The sequence below is a fragment of the Pholcus phalangioides genome, unplaced genomic scaffold (assembly GCF_987345545.1).
Source record: "Pholcus phalangioides strain wild (caught in Gottingen) unplaced genomic scaffold, Ppha-v1.0 ptg000003l_1, whole genome shotgun sequence".
Classification (NCBI taxonomy): domain Eukaryota; kingdom Metazoa; phylum Arthropoda; class Arachnida; order Araneae; family Pholcidae; genus Pholcus; species Pholcus phalangioides.
This window is the reverse complement of record NW_028301596.1, coordinates 13,803,242-13,819,152: the sequence shown is the minus strand read 5'-3', so window position 1 is coordinate 13,819,152 and position 15,911 is coordinate 13,803,242. Positions and strand designations below refer to the sequence as shown.

General features: G+C 37.0%; 1 protein-coding gene across 1 annotated transcript in view; it reads left to right on the top strand.

The window, feature by feature from the left end:
* Positions 1-15,911, top strand: part of LOC149088139 (agrin-like) — a 344,527-nt gene that overhangs the window by 309,151 nt on the left and 19,465 nt on the right. The window contains exons 20-22 of the mRNA XM_089244905.1: positions 8,687-8,811; positions 12,380-12,487; positions 13,094-13,228. Coding sequence (XP_089101031.1) covers positions 8,687-8,811; positions 12,380-12,487; positions 13,094-13,228 — 368 coding nt within the window. The remainder of the gene's footprint in view (positions 1-8,686; positions 8,812-12,379; positions 12,488-13,093; positions 13,229-15,911) is intronic.

Below are 15,911 nucleotides of genomic sequence, written 5' to 3'. Positions count from 1 at the left end.
CAAAGGAGAAACTAAATCCCAATAATCTGATGAACATCGGATAATACCGATGCCTTCATTGTATTGTAAGTATTTAATGGATTGTCCACTGGGTATTTTCACGTCGATATGGAGTGTCGATACTGTTTTATTTTATCCAGATTGTCTTCGATTATATATTATGGACACTAAAGGGAAGCAAATAGCCTTTTATTGTTTCCATTACAACGTGCTAATCGTTTATGTGATTTCCATTGGTAATGTTTCAGCAGCCAAGTCTTTGATTTTAAATGAGTAGATTGTGAGGATTATTCTTCAGCCCGGAATCTAGCCGGTGTGCGGTAGTGTGGGCATCATGTTTGATTCTCGTCCTGAGGATTGAGGTTCGAACCCCGTTGACAGTGGTGGTTGGCTGAAGTTGGTTTTCTGCGGTTTTCCAGCTTCGAGGTGCAAATTCGCGCGAGCCGGTCTCCCATTTAAAAAAGTCTCTCCGCAGAGAGTAGGCAGACCTACAACACGATACTGACATAACGTGAAAATTCAAGCATTTGCATCTTTACTTCAGAAAATGGAGGACAGGTGGCAGCATGAACATGCAGACCTGCCAACTCTCGAGATTTTTTATCTTTCCTCCCGCTCTCCGGATTTGTCAAAATTTCTTCGGATTTTCGCAGAAAATTAGATTTTACGCGAGCTTTCACGTTGTCGTGACGTCAATGACTGCCGTCGTCGTTAGGGAAAACACCCATAGAGGACAGCCATGATCATTTCCATCGAGCAGCCGTAAAAAAGTCTTGGTGACCGCATTTAAGCATCTGGCAAACCCGTGACTTAGTTTACGTGGTCTTTATCGGCAGTCATTTATCAGGGGCATGACCTTGGTTGCCGAAATTCCTGTATCATCGTTATTGTATTCCATCAACAGCTGTGCGGTAAACACAATTCATTCCGGAGAATCCCCGGATTTCTGGATTCCAAAAGTTGGCACGTCTGAACATGAAACATGCACAACTCTACTACATAGATACGTTAAGGCCACACATTCACTGAGAACACACATTTTCCGGCATGTGCCGATTCGTTAGGAATTCCGAAGAGAAATGTGTACGAGGTGCATGTACGGTTAAGTAGTAGTGGTCATAGTGACGGACTCTGGGACTAGGGTTCGAACTCCACTTGCAGCACAGTTGTAGTCATCTGAAGTTGATTTTCTGTGGTTCCCAACGTCGAGGCGGGAATGCAAACCGATCTCACGTTCACAGACAACAACAAGCCTACAACGGTACAAATATTCAATCGTTACACATCACTTATAGTTTCAAAAATAGATGGAAGAACTGGAAATTTAAGCAAAACACAACCACGCGCACTCAGACTTTTAGATACACACACTCAAACTTGCCGGCACAACTCATTCTGTGATAAAATAGTAAAATGCCAAGCACATACAGGATTCGCAATCCACATATTCTTATCCTCACGGGCCACGCTTGTACTATACTACGCATGATTCTATCATGATTCGCAATTTACGAATTGCTAATAAGAGAAGTTCACAGAATTTCCAAAAAAAAAAGAATACTTTTTGGTCTTTATTTTATTAAATTTTGCAACAAAACAGAATTTCCCTATAAACATATGTTGAAAAATTTTGAAAATTCTTTCCCCAAAGCAAAATATATTTTTTTAAATTCTATGAAATTAGAAAAAAATTTAAATACCTTTAATTTTTACTCAATCCCCCCAAAAAATTTGTCAAAAATATTTTCAGTAACTAAAATCCGTGGCACATATCAAATATTATTCTTCTACAAAAATTTGCCAAAAGTGTTTTTTACTCTCTCGCAAAAACAAAATATTCCGATATTTCTATCACTGATATTTCTTCATCTTCGGAAACACGTGCAACATCGTCCAATTACTTTGAACTAAAATATCGAAACATTTCGCTTGACGGAACTTCAAAACTTTGTGATGAAAATGCGATACTCATTTTTTTTTTTATTTTCCGTATTTACAGCCAAAAACGTACTTCTGACAAGGTAATAGCAGTTAATGAACTTTTCAATCAATTTCAAACTCAAACTGGGATTCGAAAAAGAATAACGAATCGAATTTAAATTCGGTTTCACAGTTTCGAAATAGTTACGTTGCTTTAATGATTGATTATGTAGCCACGTGAGAAAACCTACCAGAAACATAAATAAATTTTCAATACAAAATTTGATTAAGTCAAAATATGTATTTTCCTTCCAATTTCAAATCAATCACCAGCTTAAAAAAAAATTGGAAATATTTTCAAAAGACCACGAAGATTTTATTGGATATTGTACAGACACTATCAACTGGTGTTTTTCAAATCTTATTTTCAAATTTTTCGGTGATCTACCGTATATCCTCAAAGGTGGGGAAGAAAATTGCATAGAGTAAACGTATGAAATTTTGATATTCTTGGTTTGCTGGGATTTGATCTAAAATTCACTTACAAGTAAGATTTTTTTTCAGGAAATGAAAAAATTCTTAATTATTAGGCAAACTAATTAATTTAATTCTTATACAATGTCTAAAAATTTAAATTTTATGATATCCTTGAAACAAAATGTTTCTGTGAATTTACGTGAATTTAAAGCGTGAAGTAAAATTGACACAAGAAATGTTTTACCCGGTTATTCATAAAATCATGCAAGTTTTTTGCATTCCCTGAATATATTTGCCACTTGTAATGCAATTTGCTGCTAAGGGAACAATTGGAGGTTCATTATGGTTAAACGCAATATACAAATGAAACTAACATTTACGAGTGGCGCAAAAGTCTTTTGTATGATTTCTTTTTTTGCTGCCTGGTACAACATTGTCTCAAAATACTTTTTACTACATCACACAAAAAACGAACATTTCTGTTTTTTTAATAAGTCAAACTTCACTATAACAACACCTTGACTATAACGTCAATGATTGATGGTCACTGATGGTTCCTTCCCATTGAGAGTTCTGTCAATGAACCTGGCTTATAACGTCAATGAAACAGAGTGACTTCGGATTTAACGACATATTTTCTGTCGTTTATGCTCCAAATTTTTTTATGGAATTTTCTCCAAACTACTAGAATTAGAGATTATTATATATAGGGAATGTGTGTGTGTGTGTTGGTCTATCGTTGGTTTTCTTGGGTTCGCAGCTTCGAAACGCGAATACGAGCCGATCAACACATTGAGATATCTCGCACACAGACAACAACCGGCTTACATCGGTACAAATATTTGATTCTCACACTTCACTCATAGTTTCAAAAATTAATCGAATCACCGAAATTCACACACACAACACTACCATACGCACAGAGAGACTTGAGTGCACTCATTCGATATTATATTGCCCGTGGCAATAGATCGGAGTTGGGTTCGACTTGAAAGAAGCCCTGAATTTACTATGGGGCCATTCAAGTATTACGTAAGCAGATTTTCATCCATTTTTGACCCCCCCCCCCCCCGTCAGCAGCTTAGAATATTTCATATCTTCAAAAAGGGGTGGTTGATGACGTAAGCAACCTTCAACCCCCCCCCCCCACTTTGTCATAAAAAGTCAGCAAATCCGAAACCCTGTCCCTCCCCCTCGATGCTGACGTAATACTTGCCTATATATACCCCTATGCCACGCATGACTCGTTCATCATGATTCTTCATTTACGAATTTCTAATAAGACATGAGATTAACCTAACAAGAGGAGTTTGACAAAAACATTTTTTTAATTTTATGAATTATTGTTATTTTATTAAATTAAAAAACTTTTTTCCTGAATAATCATTTGATCATTTTTTTTGTCGCACCACGGTCATTTTCTGCACACGAGGGCTAATTAAACCGGGACCATCATTTTATTGCCGATTCCAAACGGCAGGCTTGTTTTTTACACGCATCGAGAGATTGGTGCGCTAAACCCTCGACGATGGGGGACTCCCTGCGGTAGCAATTTTTTCTGCGGTCATGTCGCCGTTTCAGTTGTACTCCTGTGTCAGGAAAGTTTTCTGACAATGACGAACCGGGTATCGAACTCGCGACAACTCTAAACATTCTTTGGTACTTTAGGCGAGCATCTTATCGACCTGGGCTACCACTCCCTTTTCTTGAATAAAGAGTACGAATTCTATGAAAAATTAGAGAGAAAAAAATTTATGTTTCATGCTCAGGGTGCACAGATAACATCTTGCACCGCAAATTGCTGGTGAACCACTGGTCGTAGAAGTATGCTTCTAGGAAGAAGATTAAAGAAACAATCCAAATAACTTGTGGGCCTCAGATACATCAAATACATATCTAAACTAGTATATCAAAAATACAGCAACCCAACAAGAGCAATAAACAGCCAATAATTATGAAAAATGTATATACTGCCCATAACAAGTTATGCTTGTCTAATCTAAGTATGGATAGCTTTTCAATTTACCCGAAAATTTTTATCGTATTTCTTTTTAAACGTGTCAATTGTGTTAGAATTCACGTACCCGGAGGTAAGTTATTCCCTTCATTCACAACCCTATTAGAGAAAACTCCCCGTGACACCACAACCTGGAATTGTCCCTCACTAAACAGTACTTGCGTACTCCTAATCGAAGCAGTAGATTGACGGTGTATTAATAACTCATGGTTCATTCTATGCATCCCGTTGAAAATTTCAAACACTTCAATCATACTTCCCCCCCCCCCGACATCTGCACTCTTCCAATGTAAACATTTTGAAAAAAAATCAAGTCTCTCCTTATAGCTTAAGTTCCGTGCCCAAGAGCACGCTTGGTTCTTCTGTACACCCCGTCGACCTTGTCGCATTGTCTGGTCTCGTAAGCCAGACGGTATACTTCAATCCAGAATGAATTAAGTCCCGGAAGGACCACTTCAAGAGAACGCGAAAAGACCTTTTCGTGAATAAAGCATTCCATTCGATTTTTTGAAACTTTCAATTTTATTCAAAATTGCTTAGCCGATCACGTTTTCTGGACCATCGTCAAGATGAGAGGTGAATTTTCGGGTTATTCGAAAACCTTGTAAATATTACTATCTTGGTAGTTTCTAAGAGTCTTTACCCGACCTTTTATTAATAAAAATACCCGTTTTTCAACTAAAATTACTCAAATTCACAATTGTCACTGAAACCTGGGGTGAAGATGATTTGTATGATTTGAATAAGACTATTAATATAATTATTCATCTCATATTTGCCACAACTTTTTTCCTAAAATACACTTTAATTCGTTGCAAACTGGTTCTTTCTCTTCATCTGAGAATCTGGGATGCCATACTCTCTCCAATATAGACAAATCAGAATCTATTCAAAATAAATCAGCCCGCTTCATTTTAAACTGTTGGTCATCCTCCGTCTCCGTTACTGAACTCAAGCGCCTTTTCAACTTCAGCTGCATACTTTTCCAATAGAATTAACCATTCCCAAAAATTTAAACCAATCTTAGCATCCACGGATTGTTTCAAATTTAGTTTCTTTCCTCGAACAATACCGATTGGAACAACCTCTCATTAAACATTATTGATTGTACAACAGTTTTCGATATCTTTTGTAATATCAAGCGTCTGCTCTGTCAAACTTCATCACCACATTCCCTTGCATAAGCTTCGGCCACACAAGATTGAATAAAAAATTCACTTCTCATTTCATTTAATTTCGTTATTGTTTCAAGAGCGGGAACATAATATATTCTTGATTTAATCGTAAACCATAACCGAGAAACAAGATAAAATTCTTTGTTCCTAAAAAATACGTCCGAACGGCTTTCGTTTTTGTTCTTGAAAATTCCGATCACTTCAAAGTTTCTTATGGTCAGTTTACCTCACAGTACAAGTCTGTATAATAAAATTACGCTACAGCATACTCAAATACACGCTGTTACTACTCCCTGTTTTTTATAGATATGAATTCAATCCACACAAAGTGAAAATTCCACTAAATCCTCCAGCTGGAAATTTGAAATCCATCCATCCAAAAAAAAAATTATTTATAGCATCCCGAGATGGACTAAAATTTTTACTTTGTTTTTCAAATCCTTGAAAATGTCTTAAATTAATTAAATTCTTTTTTCATATTCATCGAACTTAAAAAGATCCCTTTCTCTTAAAATAAGAAGCTTTTGAACTTAATTAATTAACCAGTTTGTTGATTTTTTTTTTCTTTCTCTCCAGTATCCTCAACACACATCCATCTTAACTTTGTTCTTAGAAGATAAAATCTCCCGTTACCGTCGAATTTGATCCCGTTTTTCAAAAGAAAAATTACTATTGATACACTTGTTCGTTCATCGATTGATTTATGATCAAGCCCGAAAATTCACCTCCCATAATATTTATTTTCTGTAATTGTTCCAAGAGCGAGAAAAAATATTCGTGAAGTATCAAAACTATAACGAGAAAACAATATTAAATTCCCAGAGCATTAAAAAAAATCATTCAAATATCTTTCGATTTTGTTCTCGAAAATTCCAATCACTAGAGACAAATTTTCTTACAGTCAGTTTACCTCACAGTATCCGTGCAAGCTCAGATAATAAAGTTATGCAACAGCATACTCAAATACATATAATGTTACCACTCTTAGTTTTTGGTAGATATAAATTCAATCTACACAAAGTGAAAATTTCTCTAAATCCTTTAATTGGAAATTTGGAATCCATCCAAAAACCAAAAAAAAGTATTTATAACATCCCAGTGGAAGAAAATTCCCAATTTTTACATTGTTTTTCAAGTCCTTGAAATGCATTAAATTAATTAAATTTTTTTTACATATATCAAACTAAAAAATCCCTTTATCTTAAAATTAGAAGTTTTTTTTAAACTTTATTAATCAGCCAGTTTGTTGATTTTTTTTTCCTTCTCTCCAGTATCCTGAACACACATCCATGTCAATTTCATTCTTAGAAGATAAAATCTCCTGTTACCATCGAATTTGATCCCATTTTTCAAAATAAAAATTACTGTTTATACACTTATTCTTTCATCGATTGATTTATGGTCAAGACCAAAAATCCATCTCTCGTAGTATTTATTTTCTGTAGCTGTTCCAAGAGAGAGAAGAAAAAAATCAGAGTTTCAAAACTATAACATAGAAAAACAAGATGAAAATCCTTGAGCCTAAAAAATGTCGTCCCAAGCATCTTCCGTTTTTGTTTCCAAAAATTCCAATCACTTCAGACAAATTTTCTTATGGTCGGTTTACCTCACAGCATCCTTGCAAGTTTAAATAATAAAGTTACGCGACAGCATTACAAAATTACACAATGTTACTACTCCCCATTTTTTTATAGATATGAATTCAATCCACGCAAAGTGAAAATTCCACTAAATCCTCCAACTGGAAATTTGGAATCCATCCAAAAACCAAAAAACGTATTTATAGCATCCCAGTTCACTATTTTTACGGGTCTTTTTTTTTCAAGCCCTCCAATGTCTTAACTTATTTGAATTCTGTTTTTATATGTTACGGTGAATGTGATTAATCGGTTGTTATACATAATAATCGGTTAATATGTATGCTTACCAATCGTTTTAGTAAATTTGATAAATTTTCACTTTTACCGGCGAATATGCATAATACCCAAGCGTCGTTGGTAAATTTGATAGATACTTGAAATTTATCGCCTTTTTCGAGGGCCGTGTCACAAACATTTAAAATTAAGTAAACAATATGCATCAAAAACATCTACACCGTTGTGTGCGCAATGTAAACTCAAGCATTCGCTACTATTACCAAACTCAAAATAGTTAATCGAATGGACGATTTAAATCAAATTAATGAGAACATAATTTTCATATAAAACAAAAAGCTATTATTTGCCACTCAAAATATTACCACTTACCCACCTTCTGACCAGAGCCTCCACGGTGGAATATAGTTTTACATTTCGCATTTTAAGTTTATTTTTAAAACAAAGAAAATTAAAGATTAATGGGCAACTCTCCGACTGACCCTTATACTTGAAAGACACACCTCAGAGAGTGATGTTATCAAGAACCACACCTAGGGTATTATGCATAATCACCGGTAAATGTGATAATTTTTTAGTAATTACTAAATTTACCAGTGACTCTTAGATACTATGCATAATCTATGCAGGTAAAAGTGATAATTCTTTACTTTGATTATTAAATTTACCAGTGACACTTATATACTATAAATAATCGCCAGTAAAAGTGATAATTCTTTAGTACTTATTAAATTTACCAGTGACACTTGGATACTTTGCATAAGGCAAGTAAAAGTGATAATTCTTTACTACTTACTAAAATTTACCAGCGAGGCTTGGATACTATACCTATACATAATCGCTGGTAAAAGTGATAAACTTACAGAGCCTTACCAAAAAGTGCTTGGCAATTATGCATAACCGGTTATTATCTAGATGTATCATATTTACCTCTAACATATACATCGAACTAAAAAAAAAGATCCTTTTCTCTTAAAGGATTAAGTTTTCAAACCTAATTAATTAACCAGTTTATTGATACCCTCCCCCCCCCCTCAACACACATTCATTTTGTTCATAGAAGATAAAATCTCCTGTTACCATCGAATATGATCCCGTTTTTCAGAAGAAAAATTACTATTTATACGCTTGTTCTTTCATCAATTGATTTATGGTGAATATTACAGGAATAAAAAAAATGCGTTAAAGACCTATTAATTAATTTTATTTTCATTTATTTTTAGCATATTCGAGAACACCGTCGTCAAGACTGGGATGGTCGGCTGCATAAGAAAATTGAAGATCGGCAAGAAAGAAATTGATCTGAGCTATCCTTCGTCCAAAGACATCATTAGAGGACACAATATCAGTAAGACCGCGGACCATTTTTCACGAGCACAGACACCTGTTATTTATTATGTGAAGAGGGTTCCTATTGGATATAAATGATAAAAAGCCACGTAGAGAGAGTACAATAGCCCGAGCACCTAATCTTGGTGCTCTTGGTGAAGATATCGCTCTTCAACGCCATTAATTGATTGCTTTTGTTCCCGAGTGTCTCTTACGATGAAGTTTTCTTTTTTCTTACTCTCTCAGTGGGTGTAATACAAAAGACTGTGGTTTACAGTACCATGATTTGCTCCATTCATTCATTAATTTATTTCTAGCATGATAGTAATGGCAATTAATTATATGGGAGGACAGGCAGAGTTAAAGTTTAATCAATGAACGACTATATAAGTTGACATTTTGCGATTAACGTAATCTAAAAATATGATAGGCGATTTTTTGATGAATTTTCTCATATACAAGTATCACCTAATATGCTATTGCAGAGGGGTCTTCATCGCATGGCCCGTGGGCCACGTGTTGCCTTGAAAGCTATTTGCAGTTGCCCACTGACGAATAGTCTGACAAACTTACAGAATTCATAGAACTGCTGTGAAAAAAAACCTAAATGAAGACATGTATTTCAGAGACCATGAAAGAAGTAATTTCAAGATTACCTTTAGAAAACATTTCAGAACTAGTGAAAGAATTAATTTCAGAAATAATGAGAAGAAAATTTTCAGAACTAACGAAACAAATACACTCTTTTGTAAAAAGAAAACAAAGCACCATGAAGAAAATGACGGTTTTTATTGAAATAAAATGTGTGCGGGGCTCATACACACACACACAGCTAACGAGATGATTAAAAATTCAAAGCCGTAAGACCCGTCGATGGCTAGCAATTGCACACTGAAAGTTAAAATCGGTAATTGGTAGCCCCCAATTTGTGGTTATGCATGCTTGTATACGTTGATGTAAAAAGTGATGAAGATTCCTAATCTCACCTTGCGATACGTGCTGAAAGGCCTTCATCAAATTGTTGCTCCAGATTTGCACATTTTGGGATGCACGAATCTCGCAGCTTATCATGTCCCATTAACATGTTTGATTGGCGGAAGGTCATGTGGCCGTGCTGGCTAAGGATGAGTATCAACAGCATGGAGGCAGTCGATAGATATGCGAACCGTATTTGGCCTGGCATTATCTTCTTGGAAATTTGCCCCAGGATGGCATGTCATGAAGCGTAACCCCAGAACGTCATCATCATATCGTTGAACTGTTAAAGTTGTACGCAGGAGAGATGCGTACTAGAGTATTAGTATTCAACTAGAGATGGCCTGCTGTCGTAAGAGATAGCACCCCACACCATCACACTAGGGGTAATGGTTGTATGCCTCTGTAAAAAAAAGGGCTGATTGGGACAGCTGGCCCCGGCACCTCTATACGCGGGTCCGATGATCATCTTCTCCAAGACTGAAGCGGGATTCATCGCTAAACACTATGTGATGGCAGTCTGCTGGCAGCCATGATGATCGGCAACGACTAGAGCCACTCTTAGACGATTCTGCCGATGTTGCGGGGTTAAAGGCAGTAATCTTAAAAGCCACTGTGTGCGTAACCCCGCGTCAAACGTTGTGAGATTGTGGAAGTTTCTTGCATGGGTAGTATTGAAGATACTGCTGCTGAACCAGACATTCACTTCGTCCATAATCCTCTGCGGAACTTCTAACGAATTGGTACATGTTGGAATGTGTGTGTATGTGTAGTGAACCCGGCGTGAAGTTTGTTTCTGTGTAATGCTTGTTATGTGTAGTGTTGCCATATGCCACCAATTTTTTCTAACTATGGGTGAAGTTGATGATAATGATTGAATAATTGTATTGTTGCAGGCCTGTTGCTCTCTGTGGCGAGACTTTTTAACGGGGAGATCTGCTCTCATTCGCGGAAGAGGTTGTAGCACATTGAATAGCGGACAATGTTGTCGTTGGGGAAATTCGGTCCTGTCGCACAATCATCCGATCTTGCTTCACATTCGTGCATCTTGACCTTCCACAGCACTTCATTCTGCTGATGAGTTTCTTGCAGCAACCATTGATGTTAGCGCCATTGCACCATAGGCGGAGATAGACTTAGAAGTCTGGGGGGGGGGCACGATGATGATGTCAATAGATATATACATTAGATCAGTCGACTCCACCTTTGACGCTGGGGATGGGGGGTGCAATGCCCCCACCCCCACCCCGTATCTCCGCCCATACGGTGCAGGTGGCGGCTTATTGCTCGATATGACCAGCCAGCTTCACGCATCCCGACTATGCGATCATGTTTGAAGTCATCTAATTGGCTATGAGGTCTTCGACAACGTCCTAACGGCATTGCTGGTTGTGTCTTCAGGGAACTGCAACGCCGACGACGAGAAAAGATAAACCGTCCGCGATTGTCACCTGTTTTATGCAATACCAGTTTCCCAGTAGAAACGCGCGCTATGACCGAAGTTAACATTCATTGGCCTTGAAAATTTAATCATTCGCATACTTGGTATAAAGAAATTTATGTGCAAAATTTTGAGAAGGTCGGTTTATATTTTAAAGGTGCTTCGTGTTTTTTTTTTTTTCAAAAGAGTATAATTTCAGAATTTATGAGAAATTATTTCATAATTACTGAATGAAATGATTTTAGAATTATGATAAAAATATGTTTCGCAAGTGCATGGTCGTTCATTTTGGTTCTAACAACCCACGTTTCACTTATGAGAATGTACAAGAATGCTGAAAATATCCATAAAAAATATATATACACATAAATTAAATGCAAATTTGGTAAAAATTCAGAATTGACGAAAGAAAAAATTCCAGAATCGGTGAAAATGTCGATTTCTAGAACTGATGTATAGAGCAGACAGTCTGCAGACAGGAATTGTCATCTAGAACTGACAATTCCAGTCCTCATTTCTGAAGAACTCCTCCTGATGAAAATTGATAGTTCCAGGATTCACAAAAAATCAGATTTAACGAAAGAAAAAACTCCATAATAATAATGAAAGAAATAATTCTAGAATTAATGAAATAATTCTAAAATTAATGAAAGGGAAAAAATCGAGAATCAATTGTTTGAAAGTCAGACTTGTGTGGGAGGCCCCTCCATCAACGCGGGCTCAGTGCAACCGCACCTGTCGCACATCTCCTAAGAGTGGCTCTGGTTATACTAAGATCTCCAGCTCAACCATTTCTATTGTTATTTCTTTACTAAAGAGTAAGACGTTGATTTTTTACAAGAATATGCTCTGCTTGTGAAACTCTTACGAACATTGTGGTTCCTCACCACGATCTATGTGGATGGAGATTTTCGGTCTCTAAAGGGGGCGTCGAAAAAAATTCACATCCCTTAAAACTTAGGATTTTCCTGAAGTTTCAAAAATTCTTTACTGTTAGTTGAGGCCTTATAGAGGCCTTGAGGTCAGAACATAGGCATCTTGTATCATTCGAACTGTCAAAGTACGTCCGTCCTCCCAGGCATTAATCGTAATAGTTTTAATGTATTGAAATATAGGCGTCGATGCATCGAGTTGAATAAATACAATTTAAAACTGAATTTTTTTAATGTAGGAGAATGCGGTACAAGTGCTTGTAGCAAAGTGCCTTGTCTCAACAACGGAATATGTGAACATGTATCAGACACGGAATACACTTGCACGTGTCAGCCTGGATTCTCAGGTAAGCTATTCTTATATGTTGTTGTCTGTACGTAATTGTAAATTATTTAATGAGTTTGTGATTTCTTCTTCACGTTTCTTCGCTGTCCAGGAACTTTCTTATACCTTATACATGAAGTGAAAGAAGCAAAAGAAGCACTATTACTGCATGGGGTCATAGCGGCTAGTACGGCTCGATTAGCACATTGCAAACTGTGTACGTATTTGTCGATAAGGGAGCCTTCTGACCTCCTACATAGTTTTGAAGATTGATATGATAACTATAACTTCAGGGGGGAAATGAATACCGTTCAACCTTTATGATATGCAGAAAGAAAAAAATCTTTCGACGGAAAATTTAATAACATAAACCGAAGTTCTGATAACTATGAACGAATTTTCCCCTGTTATGATATTCATTTGTTCCGTACTTAGCGAAAGTGATAACAATACCTGAATGACAGCATTGTCCGTGGTATACATTTTTGGGGTCATGATACGTGGTATCATATATTTGTATAATGCTATCAATATCTGAATAATAGCATTGTCCACAAATGGTATGAACTGTATATAACACTTACATAGGGAAATGAATTTTTTTTTTCCTCTTCACTATATCTTGCAGGTGAAAACTGCGACGTCGTACAAGATCCATGCCTGAATAGCCCATGTCCTGAAGGTTCTATATGTCATACGCTTGATAACGAGAAATACGCCTGCAATTGTCCTACCGGGCAGTTGAGTAGCAAATGCGAAGCAGGTAAAATTTCAGTCACTAAACAATTCGTAAAAGTAGAAAAGGGTGTCCCAAATCTGACAGAAAACAACGGGATGCGCAATAGAAACTCACCGTATGCTGCGATGTGCTTGTAAAAACAATATATTTTAAGTCGGACAAAGTTTCAGAATTAAATATTAATTTTTGCAATAGATGACACCGCAGTCTAGAAAAAAACACAATTTACGCCAAATAACCACCTTTTGCAGCAGCAACATGGTATAGTCTCAGAACAAAATTCGCAGAAACCCGTGTAAAACTCTCAGCCGGAAATGTGAAAATACGGTATAAATCAATAAATATAAATAACTCATATACACTTACTGAAAATAACATCCAAACTTATGCAAGCTGCTTTCCGTGATCGCGGGGAGGGAATTAATTAGAGGGAAGCGAAGAGGGGGCAATTGCTCAGCCGGTAAAATTCAGGAAGGGTAATCATCGAATTTTGCAGTGGTCGGGCAATGAAGTCATTTTACCTCACCGTCTCCCCAGTGGTGGTCGGCTGAAGTTGGTTTTCTGTGCTTCCCAACTTCGAGGCGTGAATGCGAGCTGATCTCCCCGTTAAAAAGTCTCGCCACAGAGAGATCAACAGGCCTACAACCTGGTATAGCGGTACAAATACTCCATCATTACACTTCACTCACTTCCCTTCTGAAATATAAATGGCAGCACGAAAAATCAGACACCACACTACATACGCAATCAGACTGTTAGGTACGCACACTCACACTTCCGGCACAACTCACTGGGATAAGTAAATTGCCCATGGCGATAGACTTGAATCGTGCTCGCTTTAAAGAAAGAAAGTGAAGTGTCACGTTTCCCTCTCCCAACATCACAAAAATCCTAGTTACGACCCTGCTGGTGTTGAGGAGACTACTTAAACATACATGCATAACAATGTACAAACCGAACCTGACACGACAGATATTCACATCCTCATTGAAAATTTCAGAGAAAGTAAAAAAAAAAATAAATAAACGTAAATGGAACACTTTATTAAGAAACCCCATGAGTGCAAATTTCCAAATTTTCAGATATTCAAGAAAAACCTTTTATGTTAATTAAAAGCAAATATTTTTTTACGAAAAAACTCCTGAATGTGAAGGACGATTCTATAGATAAAATGAAACCCTATATTCATTAAGGTTCAGGGAAAAGAGGTAAAAAACATTTGCAGCCTTCTGCAGTTGTGGGATTTCTGAAGTAAAATAAACTTACAACACTGTGTGTTTTACCATTTTCATGGCATTAATAAGTTCAGTTAAGAAAATCAACAAGGCTGACTTTTTTAATAACATTGAATTTTTCCAGTAGATTAGACTTTCGTAATTTGCGGTTCAGGAGGACGAGTGGTCTTTCTCAAATCAAATGTTGACCTAGTCAAGCCATTACTCCCCAGCACGATCCAACCCACACGGGTAAAGGGCTTATATCCCGGGAGGGACAGAGCCTGGGTCGTGTCTGGTCTGACGGAGTCAAGCCATTAATGAACGTCTTGGCTTTCACTTTTCTAGGTAAACTACGGCTTTAGACAAAGTGTTCCTATAAGTAGATATTTTGAATGGGGTTCTTTTTTCCTTTCGAATGCTCATTCCTGACGTTTCGTTTATGGTTGATGGTTTCCTTGTTTGAGCATGGCCGGCACTTTTCAAAGATACTTATCCAGTGTCTTTTTTCTTTCCACGCATTGAGTAGAAATTATTAGAACTTTCGCTCAAAAGTTCTTAGGTGCCAAGTTTTAAACACTTGGCGGAACATTTAGAATAGATTTTGTTGAGTGATAAATTTTCTAAGTGATTGTCTTACCTTTGTAAGAATGTTGTATTCTTTGCCCCAGACTCGTGCTTTGCATATTATGTTATGTTTGTATGTGTGCCTGAATTAACGACACCTTTTTTTTTCAGAGTTTTCACGTCTGATTGCTGTTCACTAGCCATTTTTTTCAATATTTGAAAATGCAGCACCTCCTAGAAGGCCTCCGCACGCTGCTCGTAACGTCAGCAAGTAGTTCATTTTCCCCTCAGAATATTCAGGGGAAAAAATTCCCCGCTCGTGCCAATATTACCGTTGTGCGGAAAAAAAAATGATAGGTCTCAGAATTGGCGATTTCTATACCCATATCGAATAACCATGTGGTATTTGTGAGCTAATCAGGAAGATTCTACGCCAAAGTAAGAAGAAACGAAATAGGATGCTGTGGTTCAAAATGTGGCAAACTTGATAGGTAGTCTTAATGACGTAACAGATGAACTTGGCAACCCGTGCGCAGGCCTATCTTTAGGAGGTGCTGAGTGATGTCGCTTGTGGGGTTTGTGAGCTAAACAAATATTTCAGGGACGCAAAATGGGAGCATACAAAACATTTTGTCAGTTGGTTTCTACACCAAAAGCAACGTCAATCAGCTACAAGAAATCAATATTAATTCAATTCCAATTTTTTTTGGCAGCTATGGGATTTCTGAAGTAAGCGCTACAAATGTCATTTGATGATTTTTGTCGCACCACGGTCGAGGTTGGTGCACTAACCCCTCGATGGGGTACCCTGAATGCAGGAAATTGTGATATTTCTGATTGGATATCTTCCACTGTTTTCTTGTTAGGATAACTATTATTGCTAGAATATTTTGCTCGCAACAACACATTTGCTGATAAATTTTTTT